Raw genomic sequence first — 14,453 nt, forward strand, 5'->3', positions numbered from 1 at the left:
AAAATATCCTGACAGTTCAAACATGTAAATACAGTAGTTTAATGAGAAATTCTGTGTTGAATTCTTAAGGAAATCAGTCAGGAGGAGTTTTCCCTTAATCACCTCAGCCTTGCCTACACTGTTTTGAACCTCTTGGCTAAGAGGAGGGCTGTGCTCCCATCAGACTCCGCCTGATTGTGGTAAGAGCCCCTCCCATGGGGCTGAGCCAGACCTCTGAGAGATTTGACTGGCTTTCATACTTGGCTGAGTTGTGGAGAAGGTGGGCAGGGCAGGGCAGGACAGGAAGGACGCTCAGTGCTGCTGAGGCTTAGTGTGCAGAAGAGCTGGGAGCTGGGAGCCGGCAGACACCTTCCCTCATGCTTGTTAAGGAGAGCAGTTTTAGGCTACTGTTCAGAGACCAAGAGAAGGTTTGCCAGCCCTGACAGGGTTTGCTTTGGCTTTTTTGGAGTGTTGGTAGATTAAAAGGAAACAGGAATAGATTCATCTTTGATGGCTAGTTTATTTAAGAGCTAAGATCCCATGATTTTTCACATGGTGCCAATTAGAAGCAATCTGGAAGACTTTCTTTGAGGTGGATCATTAAGAGAAAGGATTGTATTATGAGTGACGTAACATGAGTGACGGTGGTTTTACAAAGTTTTCATTTTAGGTGACTTTTGGCTTAGTATTTTTAAAAATCTCCGAAAGATGACTTAGAATTATGCTTTGGGATGAAAATTTTAGTATTTGGAAATTAAGTTAACATTAGTTAAATGCATAGCTAGGAAAGTTTGGGTGTGTTTTAAGTTTTGTTAGCTTGTCTTAAATCTCTCTTTGCCTGCCAAGAGAAACAAAATTCTTTTAACAATGGCAGCAGCCTAGTTTAAAATAAACAAGAAACATTTCAAGAATTATTTGTGATTTGGAAGAAAGCCATGAAGATCATAAAGAATGTTGTGAATGACATCTCATTTAAGTGGTGAGTACTGTGCAAAGAATGGGTGCTCTGGGCATTTCGGCAAACATTGATAGCAAAGGTAGAAATGCTCGTTCCAGTCTTCTTCATCAGTGAAGAGTTCAGATCAGGAATTTCTGAGAAGTGCTAGAGTGTATCTCAGCTCTTGGTCAATGGAGTCTTCATTCAGATGACATTTATACTGTGTGTTTTGTATTTTGTGTTGTTTTTAAACATAGATGAATGGAATTGAGAAAAGGGAACCTAGAAGTGGGAGTCTTTGTAAGGCCCTGATTTCGAGCCTTTGCTGCATAAAGGGGCTGCTGCATCGGGCTGCTGGCATTTGCCAGTAAAAGTGTACTTTGTAAGCTTGCAGATTTTGCTAGAATAAGGATAAGAGTAGTAATCAACTGTAGTTCTTGAAAGATTTTTCTCACTGGTGAAACTTTAGGGTGAGTCCCCAAAGGCCCCCTGCCTTCAGTAGCCTGACAGCAGATGGAAGTTGGAATTGGGAGTGATTCAACCTTTGTCGGGAGTGACCTTCCCTTTTCCCCTAAGAACAGACATTGTAGGTACATTGTAGCTATAGGGACACAGTAGTGGTAGTCTTTCTGTAGCATAATAGCACTAAGTATAGATAGAAAGTGGTAGGGGTGGTGAGCTTTCATAATCTCTCCAATCTTTTGACAAATGTACACATTTGCATCCTGGTAGTTACATGGTGTGATGTGTAATTTATATTTCTTGAGTTATAATGTCAGGCAAATCTGTGGAAGCCATCAGTCTGACGTAGTCGGAGCCCTGCATCAGTACTGCCAGAATAGACTGAATACTGTTGTCAAGTTGATAAATCAGCTTTGTCTTTAATGAGACAGTCTGAGGAGGCTGAATTGGGCCTTCTCTGAGGTGGAGCAGGACTTCCCTTGTGTTCACCATTGCCCTGTACTAATACCAAAACCAGTGGGATCTTTCCTGGTGTTTCCTGGGCACTTTTTTTCTTTGTTATACTTTGATCCTTCAGCTAGCTCGAGAAGTGAGTCATCGGAGGAGTCGCTCCTTCTGTCGCCTGTATCTTCCACAGAGATTGGCTTTGAGCTGATTCTCTGCTCTTGGGTGGTTGTTGATGCCTCTTCCCTCCTACTGCTTACCCTCTGAGGAAGGAAGATAAATTTCACTTTTAATTGCTTATTAGTAGTCCTGGAGAAATAGGAGGTGGAAGTCCATCGTCTGAATCCTCCTCTTAATCTTTAGCCAGTAGTAATTGGGAGGCCAAGGGTACCCTGCCTGTGTAGGTCTGGTAGCCATGGTCTTATCCCCAAAAAGCTGACAAGGTAATGGAATATGAGCCGGACACACTGAAGTGAAGTTAATGTAACCTGACTGTGGAGTCTGGCCACAGAGCTCACAGGGCCAGGCCAGGGCTGGGAACATGCCCTTTTTCTGCACAGCTCTTCCAGCCACTGAGCTCACATTCAGTGGGCAAGACCAGACCACCTTCTGTGTGCACCAAGCCCTCTGTGGATTCTGGGTTCTAGTGTGTCAGAGCCCAAAGGGACCTTGGGGAGCATCCAGTCCGATCCCCTCATCGTGCACATGAGGACGTAATCCCAGCCCTTTGAGAGTCCACCATCTGATAAGGGAGGGCAGGTCTTGAGCTCAAGCATTAGCACTGCCTCAGCCTGAGAGACTCATCAGTGAGTTCTCTGGATCTACAGCAAACTCTGTGTCTGTCCATAGATGGAAGCTCCCATGAACATGTCCAGGAAAGTGAAAGTCAGTTTTATTGATTTAGATGGTGGACTGTGGATGCTGGCCAGTTTTTTTCTTGGTTAAATCAGGAAAAAAATTCAGGGTTTGGGTGGGGAGGGGCATAGATTTTTGAGCTGAGTTCCAAAAAAATTGTAGGTAAAGAACAAGAATTAGTTGTTCAAGGTGTGGGGGACATTTTAAAGAAGATCATCATCTTGGATTGCATTTAATTACTAACCCTATAGCTAGGGACATTTAAAAAGCAGGGAGACATTGTGTGCCCAGAGAGCGCGATGTAGGCAGGGCTTTGGTTCAGGCGCCGTTGTAGCGATGAGTCTAAGGGACAGAATCCTCCTCCGCCTGCTCAGTTAGTGAATTTGTCCTTCTTGAAGCTTTGTCTTCCCTTACAGGAGCCGCTTTATTTACTTTGCAGGCACATTCAGGATCCAGCAAGCCAGCGGTTGACATGGAACAAATCTCCAAAGAGTGTCCTTGTGATAAAGAAGATACGAGATGCCAGTCTCTTGCAGCCTTTTAAAGCCCTCTGTGTGTATCTTATGGAGGTATGCCTGCTGGTTGGGAACTATCACAGTGAAGGACAGTACTTTGTAACCCACAGACCAAAAAATAAATAACAATCCAAACCTGCTGGGTTAGAGGACACTCTAGTTGGGGAAGAACCAAAGAAGAAATCCTGTTTGTGGTTGTCATAAATGTATAAAGGTCTGAGTTTCCAAAGCAGTTTATCTCTCCTTAAGCTAAAGAGAGTCATTTCATGTCCATCTCTAGTATGTAAATGTGAGGTGTAAGTGTCGAGTGTGAGACTGTAAACCTCACCCAGATATCCTTTTCTGTAGTGAGACTTGTCATGTGCTCATGAGCAGTGATAGAAAGACATATCTGCAACAAGCAGAAATTTATTTCTGGGCTACAGGATATTGGTGAATTGAATCTTTTTCCTCTGGTTTTAGTATTGTTGAGCCTTATAAAATCAAACTTCTACCACCATGAGCCTGATTGATGGGGCATTGGTATATTTCTGAAATAATCTGTGCACTTGTGTGTGTTACTCTTAGGAAAACAACATGATTGTGTATGTAGAAAAAAAAGTTTTAGAAGACCCTGCCATAGTGAACGATGAACATTTTGGAACCGTGAAGAAGAAATTCTGCACCTTCAGGGAAGGTAATCCTTCTGCAGAATTGTGAAGGTTTCATTGATTTTCCATTGGTTCTCACTACCCAAGAATGTGATTAGCAGTAGCTCAGGCTGTGCGGTGTGATGGGGAAAGGTTTGGATTTGAGGCCAGAAGCCTTGCAGTCATTTTCCAGCTTAGCCACTTGGGGTGGCCTTGCCATTCCTGGGCATTGCTGTTGCCTTTGAGGGCTGGGGTGAGGTGGTGTTGGAGGCCCCCAGTTCAGTAAACGGAGATTCTCCTTCACCTGATGAGGCACATCCTGGAATCTGAGTTGGAAAGCTGCTCTTCCCAAGTGCATCTCTCTTGGTGTTTCCAGATTATGACGACATCTCAAATCAGATAGATTTCATCATCTGCCTGGGAGGAGATGGGACCTTGCTTTACGCATCTTCCCTTTTCCAGGTAAGCTTGGGGAGGCACAAAAGGCAACGTTGTGTTTCATGTAGACACTTCTTAAGGTCTCTGGAATCTCTTTTCATTTCTTTCTGTCTCATAGTTTTGTACTTTACAACTCGGAAAATTTGGTTGATACTTCATTTTTTTACGTAAAACAAGTTTAGAAATATTAATTTTTAATCAAGAGTCATTCCATGCAAGTGTTTTGTGTGTCCATTAGAATAGCATTGTAGGAGTTAGGGGCGTGGTACCACACAGAGTGAGTGAGTAGGGGAGCTGCTGTCCTGCCTACAGCAGAGAGCGTCTCTAGGGCACCAGGTAATGGAGATGAGGTGGGTGGTAGGGGGGCTTTGACTGCCAGGCAAGGGAACATAGACAGTCTTGTTGGCAATGGGGGAGACACATGAAGAGTTTTGAATGGGACAGTTTCAAGTGTAGTGTTGCTTCTTATAGACAATTAATCTGGCAGTGTTGTCCATATGGGATTAGAGAGAGAAAGTCCTGGAGGCCCAAAAGCCAGTTCAGAGGGCACTGCAGGAATGCCAGCATGGGGTGGTCAGGGCCTGACCCGAGGGAGAGACAGTAACAAAGGGGTAACTTTAGGTGACTTTGGGAAAGAAGATTCTCTGTAGGACCTAAACGTAGGGGACAAGCACTCAGAACAAGACCAAGATGATGTGGAGGCTTTAGTCTGCCCAAGGGGAGTATGGCCCCACTGGGAGTTATAAGGAAGCCCAGGACAGAGTGGGTGATGGGGCAGAGGTGCTCAGGTAAGAGGTGCGGGCAGATGTGCCTGGGTAACAAAATGTCAGGCAGACATGTGGGCCTGAGGAGGACCGGGGGCCAGGCAGTCCTTGTCATGTGCAGTGGATGAGGTTGCTAATGGTCTGAATTCAGGGAGAGAAGAGCAGAGGGCTGAGGCCTGAGCTTGGGGGGGGGGGGCGCCTATTTAGAGCCCAAGGAGGAGAGAACTAGGCACAGGATCCTGAAGGGAGGAGGGAACTTCAGAGAGAACTCAGGGGAAGATTAGGAAGTCTCCAGGGATGGTGCAGAGAGTTGGGAAGAGCTCTCCTGCTATTAGGTGGTAAGCCTTTGGAAGAATTTGGAGCTGGAAGGAAAGAGGAAGATCTGATGTGAGAGAGCGAGCAAAGAGGACCAGAGGCATAGAGCTTTGTTTTCTAGTTTGATCCCCCCCTGATATGGAAAAACCAAAGCCCAGAGAGACTGAAGGGACTTCACCCAGATGGGGAGGGGTTAGAGAGGATTCAAACCGGGCCCTCTTTTTCCTGTGTGCCAGCATGGGGGCAGAAACGAAGGAGTCCCTGGACAGTAAGAACTGAATGTGCTCCCGGGTGCCAAGGGCACAGGTGACGTTATTGGTTGGTCTTGGAAGTCAGGGCCCCTGTTCCCCAGAAAGCAGAGGGAAAGAGGAGGATTGCTAGAGACGAGGCCTAGAGGGAACCTGTCCCTGTTACCCTGGAGCCTTGATGAGAAACCCAGGATCTTTCCTTCACTGTTGGAGGACCTGGAATGCAGCTCTGGGATTCCACCTCCAGGGTGCTGGAGACCCCTTTAGATAAGTAGCATTCAGTGTATTCTAGAGGAGATCAGAGGCTCATGTCATCCGCACAAATGACCCTTCTTCCTACTTACCAACAGGGCAGTGTGCCTCCTGTGATGGCCTTCCACCTGGGATCCCTTGGCTTTCTCACCCCGTTCAACTTTGAAAACTTTCAGTCCCAAGTTACTCAGGTGATAGAGGGTGAGTAGGGTCAGCAGAGCTGGGTGGCCCCTCGGGCTGGGCCTGGCCTGTGGAGCGAGTGTGGCCGTGGGCTGGTGACCAGGCCATTCCCGTCTCCTTTGGGATGGGTCAGGCCCCCGGTGTGCCCTGGGCAGGGGGCATGTGGCGGGTGTTCCTGGCTCTTCTCCAGATGAAGGCTGAGCCATTCTCTGTAGAGGCTGTGAGTGATGCCTCCTGATCCTCCTCTTTCCCCTTTGACTCAGGAAATGCTGCGATTGTTCTCCGGAGCAGGCTCAAGGTCAAGGTGGTCAAGGAGTTCCGGGAAAAGAAAGCCGTGATCCAGAACGGCATTGATGAGAACGGAGTGTTGTCTCCCGGCCTGGAGAAGGAGAGCAGCAAACAGATGATGCACTACCAGGTTCGTCCAGTTGGTGTCCGTTCCTTCCTCGCCCTCTGCAGTGCATGGTACGCCCAGCCTTCGCTCCAGTGAGCCGCTGCTTTTTGGGCTCTCTGAAGTCTGACTCCAGTAGGAAGTAGGGGCAGGGAGGGCAGTGGACAGTGTTGTGGGGGGAACACCCCTGCCTCCTGGGAGTCCAAGCTGGCCCCAGAGCACCGCGACCTGATGGCCCGCGGGGATCATCCACAGCTTAGATGTGGTGTGTCCTGGAGCTGGGGAGGAAGCCGGAGTCTGATCTCCAGGTCCTGGCAGGCTCTCGCTCATAGCTAGCCTTGTATCTAGCATAGACTTCCTGTGCCCAGTGAGCCGCCTCCAAGCTGTCTGTTCTTCTCCCCTCCAGAGCTGTGTCCCCTCCGGGAGGTTTTATCCTGCCTAGAGTACATGCCTGGGTGTTTCTTTGTGAGGCTAGTACAGCGGGCCCTGCCAGCACAGGCTGAGAGTTGGGGCCTCCCAATCAATGTTGCCCGCGGGGTCACATGCTGTGTTTGTCTGTCAGGTTCTAAATGAAGTGGTGATCGATCGGGGTCCCTCCTCATACCTCTCTAATGTTGATGTTTATCTAGATGGACACCTGATAACCACAGTCCAAGGAGACGGTAAGTCCTGTTGGCCCCTCACGCTCTGTGTCACACCTGTCCAGGGAGCAGAGATAGTGGCCTCTGGGGGCCTGATGGCATCAGGCAGGGGTAGCTTTCCTTGACTAGAGTTAATCCTGGGGGGTTGAATCAGAAGAGACTGGGAACCCCATCTTCCTCACTCCAGGCCTAGCTCTCTGCTCCCTAGGTCCTGTCCCACACTGTGCCGCAGAGACTGGTGCATACTGGTGGAATTAAAGTGGCTGCCTAGAGTGGTGTGCAGCTTTTCTCATGGAGCACTTGACCCCCTCCAAAGCCCCAGCAGGGCAAGAGTCTAGATCTCCTGCGCTCGAACCTCGAGCAGGGCTGTGTGGCCCTTTGGAGGAATCTAAACTTCACAGAACAAACCCCCTTCATGGAAGGCTGGGGAGGCTGGCACACGGCCCAAGGCCTGCTAGTCTTCTTTAGTCCCGTGTGGTCTCCTTCTCTCTGGCCTTTCCAGATGAGGAGGAGGATAAGCCTCAGCCTGGCACCTCCTCCCCCTGCTGACCCTCCTTGAAATGTTTTGTCTCCTGCCTCAGGAGTGATTGTGTCCACGCCCACGGGGAGCACAGCATATGCAGCTGCTGCAGGAGCCTCCATGATCCACCCCAATGTCCCTGCCATCATGATCACTCCCATCTGCCCCCACTCTCTGTCCTTCCGGCCCATCGTGGTGCCTGCTGGCGTGGAGCTCAAGGTCAGTCCTTGGGGGCAGACACTACTGACACGGCCAGTGCGTTGAGAGCTTGGGTGAAGGAGGCCCCTCCTCCTTTAGCCTTGGGGGGAATGTCTTGCTTGCCCTTCTCGCCCCTGATTGCCCACCAGCAGAATCCAGATGCTCCGTTGCATGCCCCATTCCGGCCCACTTGCCACTGCTTCTACCCTGTGGCCCTTTTGGGATGCCCTGGCCATCATGACCACGTCCTCCAACCTGTGACTTCACGTTCACAGCACCTCCCTCCCCCTGCCTGTGTTCCGTTACTTAATCCTTTCTGGTGCCATCTAGACATGCCCCCTCTTTACCAGTTCTGGCACAGGGCCAGGGGCAGGATCATCTCACCACAGCTGTGTCCATCAAGCCGCCCACTCCCCCATAATTGTCAGTGACTCCCCCCGTCTGTAATTGGGCCCAGACCCCTCAGAGGGTGCTCCTGGCCTTTCCCTCTCTCACCACATCCTCTCTGTTGCCTGTCCTTGCGCCGTCCCTTCTTCCCAGAATAAACATTGAGAACCAGCCTCCCAGGGGTTTCCTTGGTGGTTTTTCCAGATCACACTGTCACCAGAAGCTAGGAACACAGCGTGGGTTTCATTTGACGGGCGGAAGAGACAAGAAATCTGCCATGGAGACAGGTGAATATTTTCCTCCAAGATTCCTGGCACTTCCCCAAGAGCCTGAGGGAGGAGTGGCCTCTTGAGACAGGCATCCTGTCTGGTCCCAGCCTCACACGACTTTCTGGAGGCAAACATCTGTGGTGGCACTGTTGGCCACCACATTTTGTGGGTGGTCAGGTTGGCCAGATGAACCCCTTGGTGGTTTTGGATGGACCCAGAATCCCTAGAATTGAAGGGTCCTGAAAGCATTTTCTGACCTGTCCTGGGGCCATGGCTCCCTCCTCAGAATGAGGTCAACAGCCCCCCCCCCCCTTCCCCCAGAGCCTTAGATGCAGGACGGTTACAGCCTGTGTGTCCAGGGGGAGGCCCCTGGTTTCTGTTCACTTATTGTAAATGAGGCATTCACTGCGTGCTGCCCTTGTCACTTCCCAGAAAGCAGAAGGGCATAGGGAGCTTCTTGTTTCTGAAGGGACTCCCAGCCCATGAGCTCCATGAGGACAAGGCCGCCTCTTGTCCATCTTTGCATCTCTGGCCTTGCCCAGCATAGATAGCAGAGGTCTCCCAGGAGCAAGTGCCTCAGCTCCCTGAAATTGAGCTTCCAAGTGGGGAACCACGGGGCGTAGAGGCAGGGCTGAAGGTCAGGCAGGCCCTCGGCCCGCAGACACTGGGCCACACAGGCTTAAGGGTTATGCCCCGTGGGGGGGCCAGGCCTTCCCCCTACCCAGCCTCACTTCTGTCACTTGAGCTCCTCAGTCAGGCGGCATCTGCATCCTGGCCTGGCCTGCCTGCGCGTGAGGGCAGGGCCCAACTCGAGTCTGTCACTGAGGTAGCGTGTGACACTTACCTGCTTAGTTTTCTTAGGCTCTGAAGTATAACACACATTTGTTTTCTCTGTGTGTGTGTGTGTGTGTGTGTGTCAGCATCAGCATCACTACCTCTTGTTACCCTCTCCCCTCCATCTGTTTCCGGGACCCTGTGAGTGACTGGTTTGAGAGCCTGGCGGAGTGTCTACATTGGAACGTCCGGAAAAAGCAGAACCACTTCACTGGGGAGGAAGAGGAGTTCTAGGTGGCTGATTGTGCCCTGTGAGGTTCCCGACTCCCGGGGGCAACTGTGCAAATCCTTTCAATGTGTTCTTCTCTTCCCTTAACCCCCCAGCCCCCGGAACTTGACCAATCTGTGTGTGTCTGTCTGTAAATATATATATATATATATATATATATATATATATATATAAAATTTATATATATATATTTTTGAATACGGTGATGTACCTCATATCAGTTGTCTGATCTGCTGATGACCAGATATCATGTGATTTCCTATCCACTGGCCAAAGGGAAGAGTTTAAAATTTGTCTTTTTTTGTCAACCAGATTAACTTTAATGTTTTGAATTGTTTCCTTTTGTGTTTTATAAATAAGCAAGATTAGAAATGATTCGGCCTTCCTAAGATACCAATAATCCACATGTGCTCATTTGTAGTTTCCAAGTCAAAGTGATTTTTTTATACCAGCATTAAAAATGTGACATGATAATAGTCTACATAACTTCATATTTGTAATTCCACGTGTATGGAAATTTCATAGGTCAGTCTATTTTAAATTCAGAGGGGATATGTATGACTTGATCTGTCCTTTGGATTATAAAACAAAAAATTGTTCTTTGATGTTTTAAATGTATTACAGTAAATGTCTTCCTTCAGCAGATGATTCTAAACTATTTTTCCCCCTCTGTACATATAATTTATCTTTATTTTTCCTAAGACTATCAGGGGAAATGCTTCTGCCAAGATCAAAATTAAAAGGACATTTTTGATAGTCATTTGGAAAAATTGTGATTTATTTTTGTTGTTGAAGTTCCTTGACCTGGGTGGGCTCTCTTTCCACCTCTCCCCTCCGAGTGAGTAGCAGCCTTGACTTCCCTTTGGGCCCGTGGCTCCAGCTGCTGGGTCCCTTTTCCCCTTCCTCCAGCATTGGAGGGGGTTTTCTTTTCCTTCCTACCTTACACTCTTGTTTAAAAACAAAACAAACCAACCAGAACCTAACCATGGCTCAGACCCATAGGGCAAGGCAGCTGTGCCCCTTGCCCCAGCCCTCTGGCCAGTCAGCTGCCTGAGACCTCTCCCATAAGTTCTCTCCCCTGCCCCAGAAAGCAACAGGAAGGGATAGATAGCATTGCCTTGGGAGGCTGACCAGACACTGCCCACATTCCTCACCTAGCAACCATGGTGCCTTTAGCACACACGAAGAGATTTTACATCTGTATGTACTTTTTAAAGATTCTGCTCAGCTTGTAAAATGCTACTTTCTGTATATATCTTAGGAAGATTCAGAAACAGAGGGTCTGTGCTGAAAGCATATGTACTAATACAAAGCCCAGTTGAACCGTGCAGAACTGTGTGTGGCACATGTGGCCTCCAGGGCCATGCTGCCGCCAATCCCAGTGGAACACCAGGGAGCTGACCGCAGGAAGCAGGGAGAGGCTTCCCCATCTTTACAGCATTCCCCATGGCAGCTCACCAAGGGCTCCTGGGTCAGTCGCTGTTTCATTTCATCAGTGAAATGAATTTGATTGGAATGATTGGTGTTATCAAGGGGGGCTCAGGGCTAGGAGACAAATAAGCTTCTCCTGACTTGGCCTGCCCTGGGGCCGGTCCTTGGGTAGCCTGTCCCCCTCATCCTCATGTCTACTGTGTCAATCAAGATGGGAGAGCTTTGCAAAAACCAAGCTCTCAGACAAACCATGTAGAATCAACTTGGAAATTATGTATGTGGATATAAATTAATAATCTGTTTGTACAGGTTTTGTAAGTTGTTGTTGGGGTGCATTATAGTTCGAGTAAGCAAGACCCATCAGACTTGGGGGTCTGAATGTGCTACAATGGCTTTATCACTTCATTTTTCACATGTAAGTACAATGGAGCTTCTCTCTTGATGCTTAATGTTTCCTAGAGGAATTAATTTATGAGATAACCGCTTCCTTTCTGATTTTTTCTTTGTATTTTTTTCCCATTGAAATGCAGTCGATAAGAACAGGAATCAGCAAAAAGCCCTTTACTTTGCTATGTATGGATGATAGAGCAAGGAAGGCTGATGAAAATAGAGGAGATTTGAGTTAGGCACAATCCATGGGAAAATGTACCCAGAGACTGGTCCTTCCTGGACCTTCAGGTTTGTGCTCTAGGGTGATGTTTGAGAGCGTGCTTCCAAAATGCAGCCTGTAATATATGCCTCATTGTATATATGTATTTTCATCTTTTGAACCCAAGAACTTGGTATGACCCAGTGCACATGAAAAATGTGCCCATATGCAAAGCTTCTTTCATAGTTCACGAGCTGCCCTGTCTCTTCTCAGCTCGTCAGAAGACTCTGAGAAGTGAGCTGATTGGGAATGCAGTCTTCTTAGAAAGTCAGCTTGAAACAAAGTGGTCATGCTTCACTTTGCAGAAAGCCACCTGTTTTACTGGCCCCCTGGCAGGCAGTACAGAAAGCGGCCCTCCAGAAGCCTTGGTGCTTTCAGGGCCTTCCCTCTTCGGCTGCCCAGTCTCTTGGTGGCAGACTTGCTTGAGTTCGCGATGGGTCACTGAATGCCCTCGAGATCCCTGATTGACTCGTCCTTCCCGCAAGATAACTTAGACTAAGCTTTTCACGTGCTGGCCAACTAAAAAGCAGCAGGGCACGGTATGAATTTAGTGTGTGCTTTGAACCTCTGGAGAAGATTCCTAATGTTTCATACTGTTAATACTTTGGAAATTTATTATTGTTGAAAGCATATATTACTATTTTCACATCCTTTCAATAAACTCTTTTCTTAAGAAACAAATTGGGTTGTCTCACAGTTGTTCGTCTCTGAGTGGTAGCTTCTTGGGGGGCCCAGCAGGGTCTCTGCAAGGACACCCATAGAACGGTGGCTTTGGGCATGGACGGCATGAGCCTGGCAGGGCTACGAGTCAGTTCTCAGGCACTGGGGGTCAGGGGTGCTTTGCGAGCACATCTGCCTAGAGGATGCAGACAAAAGCAGTGAGAGTTCCCTTCGTGGGTTTCTTTAAGGTAGACCTTTTTAAAAAAGTACAGCCCTGGGGAGAGCATGATACAACCTTTGTACTCTGGGAATGGAACTCAGAAAGAGGAGCCCTTCGGAGCCGCTCCCACCGCATTCTGAGTGAAGCTGTCACTGAGGAGTCATTGACCCTGGGAGGGAATGAGGCCTTTGAGCACCTGGACACCAGCCCTGGTCCTCATGTGGCTCGTGCCCTAATGTCACGCAGAGGGAGTGCAGGCAGGAGAGTGAGTTAACGTTGCTCTCGCCTCCAGAGCCGTTTTCAGGGTAAACCCCAGCTCCTCTGCAGAATTCTCAGCTGCACTTCCTAGTGATCTGGCTTGGTTTGTTTTCCATTAGTCTTGACTCACTTCTTGGGGTAAAAAAATAACATGGCTATCTAAAGGTTATAAATCACTTTTGGAATCAGCCCAGGGGAAGAAAGATGGCCGGTAAGGTGCAAATGGATCTGTTCTGCCTTGTTCATGACTGTTCTCCTTCAACCAACTGTTAAAGATCCAGAGATAACTGGATTGCAGGGTTGGACTTCAGCCAGTAGACAGGATAAGACTGCTTTATGTAGCCCTACTGTGTCGCAGGCCCAGAGCTGAGCACAGTGTCGGAAAGGCTGCTGCCTGTGGAAGTGGAAGGGACCTTTGCCCAGCACCAAGCCAAAGCAGAGCTCATTTTGAGGTCCAGCCCCACACCGGCCACTTTCTTTTGCTTCTCATGCATTCTCTGAGAGCTTATGTCTCCAGCCCCCTGTGAGTGACATAAATCAGCCAACCTTGTCCACTTGGCCTTGACTGTCATTTTCTACACAAAACAGATTGATAGTATGCCCAGAAGATCCCTCAAGGCTGTGGAAGGACCAAGCCAGGAAAGTGGAAGCTGGGCAAGGTCTCAGCTTGACCCTCCCTGGCCTGGAGGGGAGGAAAGCTCTGTGCACAAGACACTTTCCCAGGTCAGACCCCGCTACCAGGCAGATAAACGGGGCTCACCGAAATCTCAAGAATCCCAGACTAGGGAAACGCAAGGAGATCTAAACACAGTTTAGCCCTGGGGAGGAGGAGCTCTGAGCAATTCCCAGTCTTTGGGATAAGAAAGTAGAGTGGGAAGGGCCCAGATGGGTGTCCCTGGCTCTTCTCCTGGGGCAGCTGCTAGGTTATCCTAATAGGATTCATGGCTCTGACCCATGTGTGGCCCCCAGGGCTCTTCCACGCTTCCCAAGCCCTGCCAAAGAGCCCCCACACCACACCTGTGAGTTCTGCATACTTTATTGAAAAATACAAAGCCAGTAACCAAAGCTCCTTTTGTTAAAATAATAAAACTTTGTTTCTTTAGTATGAAAGATTTTTTTTGAAATTGAGGCAAAAAGTATGAAGAAGGGTGAGGAAACCCATGAGCTCCAAGCCCCTCTCCTGTCCTTGGCAGTAGCTCTCCAGAAGCCCTGGGTCCTCGGGTTGTGCGGGAGGGAGGCTCAGCCGGAGCTTTGGCCTGGCACGGCCTGCCCCTCCGGGCTCGGCCCTGGGGGCCAGGGAGAGCCACAGCCTCAGCCCTCCAGCGCAGGGGTAAAGCCTGTGTCCTCCAAGGCTCCTCCAAGGCATTTCTGGATGGGGCTTTGGCACACGACTAGCTGTTGATGGACGTCACTGCCACATGCAGGGATGGGGGGGGGGGGCTGCAGTCCACGCTGTGAGTGAGCGACAGAAGCAGGAGTGGGGCATCTGCCCTGTCCTGATCCCAGCCCTGGAGGCCTTAGGGAAGCTTCCAGGACCTGCAGGGCTGCTCAGGACTCAATCCTTCCATAGGAAGAAAACACTGGCAAGAGAGAGGAGAGGTGTAGGTAGGGGACAGTGGAGGCAGCCAGCCCCTCACCTGCCCTGGGCCCAGCAAACATGCAGAGAGCCCCCCTGGTCAGTTTTTTCTTCTCCTCATCCCTCTTCTGGGACCCAGCAATCTGACAAGTCAAGCAGACAGTGGAGGCAG

General features: G+C 49.1%; 2 protein-coding genes across 15 annotated transcripts in view; one reads left to right on the plus strand and one right to left on the minus strand.

Annotated features, from left to right (window-relative positions):
- The window catches only part of NADK (NAD kinase), a 53,787-nt gene extending 43,540 nt beyond the window's left edge, over positions 1 to 10,247 (plus strand). For 9 of the 10 annotated variants that reach the window (XM_069078352.1, XM_069078355.1, XM_069078357.1 and 6 more), the window contains exons 4-12: positions 3,117 to 3,246; positions 3,760 to 3,868; positions 4,198 to 4,283; positions 5,937 to 6,039; positions 6,282 to 6,436; positions 6,972 to 7,071; positions 7,632 to 7,789; positions 8,360 to 8,442; positions 9,345 to 10,247. In XM_069078352.1, the coding sequence (XP_068934453.1) occupies positions 3,117 to 3,246; positions 3,760 to 3,868; positions 4,198 to 4,283; positions 5,937 to 6,039; positions 6,282 to 6,436; positions 6,972 to 7,071; positions 7,632 to 7,789; positions 8,360 to 8,442; positions 9,345 to 9,492 (1,072 nt within the window). In that variant the 3' untranslated portion in view covers positions 9,493 to 10,247. Of the gene's footprint in view, positions 1 to 275; positions 959 to 3,116; positions 3,247 to 3,759; positions 3,869 to 4,197; positions 4,284 to 5,936; positions 6,040 to 6,281; positions 6,437 to 6,971; positions 7,072 to 7,631; positions 7,790 to 8,359; positions 8,443 to 9,344 lie in introns of those variants that run through there. The other variant, XM_069078360.1, reaches the window with a different exon arrangement.
- Positions 10,248 to 11,949: 1,702 nt separating this feature from the next.
- The window catches only part of LOC138153944 (uncharacterized), a 39,770-nt gene continuing 37,266 nt past the window's right edge, over positions 11,950 to 14,453 (minus strand). For 4 of the 5 annotated variants that reach the window (XM_069078363.1, XM_069078361.1, XM_069078362.1 and 1 more), the window contains one exon: positions 13,724 to 14,285. In XM_069078363.1, coding sequence (XP_068934464.1) covers positions 14,223 to 14,285 — 63 coding nt within the window. In that variant the 3' untranslated portion in view covers positions 13,724 to 14,222. Of the gene's footprint in view, positions 12,424 to 13,723; positions 14,286 to 14,453 lie in introns of those variants that run through there. The other variant, XM_069078364.1, reaches the window with a different exon arrangement.

Source organism: Petaurus breviceps, unplaced genomic scaffold (genome assembly GCF_028583685.1).
Source record: "Petaurus breviceps papuanus isolate PSGF00001 unplaced genomic scaffold, PetGlider_PUasm1.0 91041, whole genome shotgun sequence".
Lineage (NCBI taxonomy): Eukaryota > Metazoa > Chordata > Mammalia > Diprotodontia > Petauridae > Petaurus > Petaurus breviceps.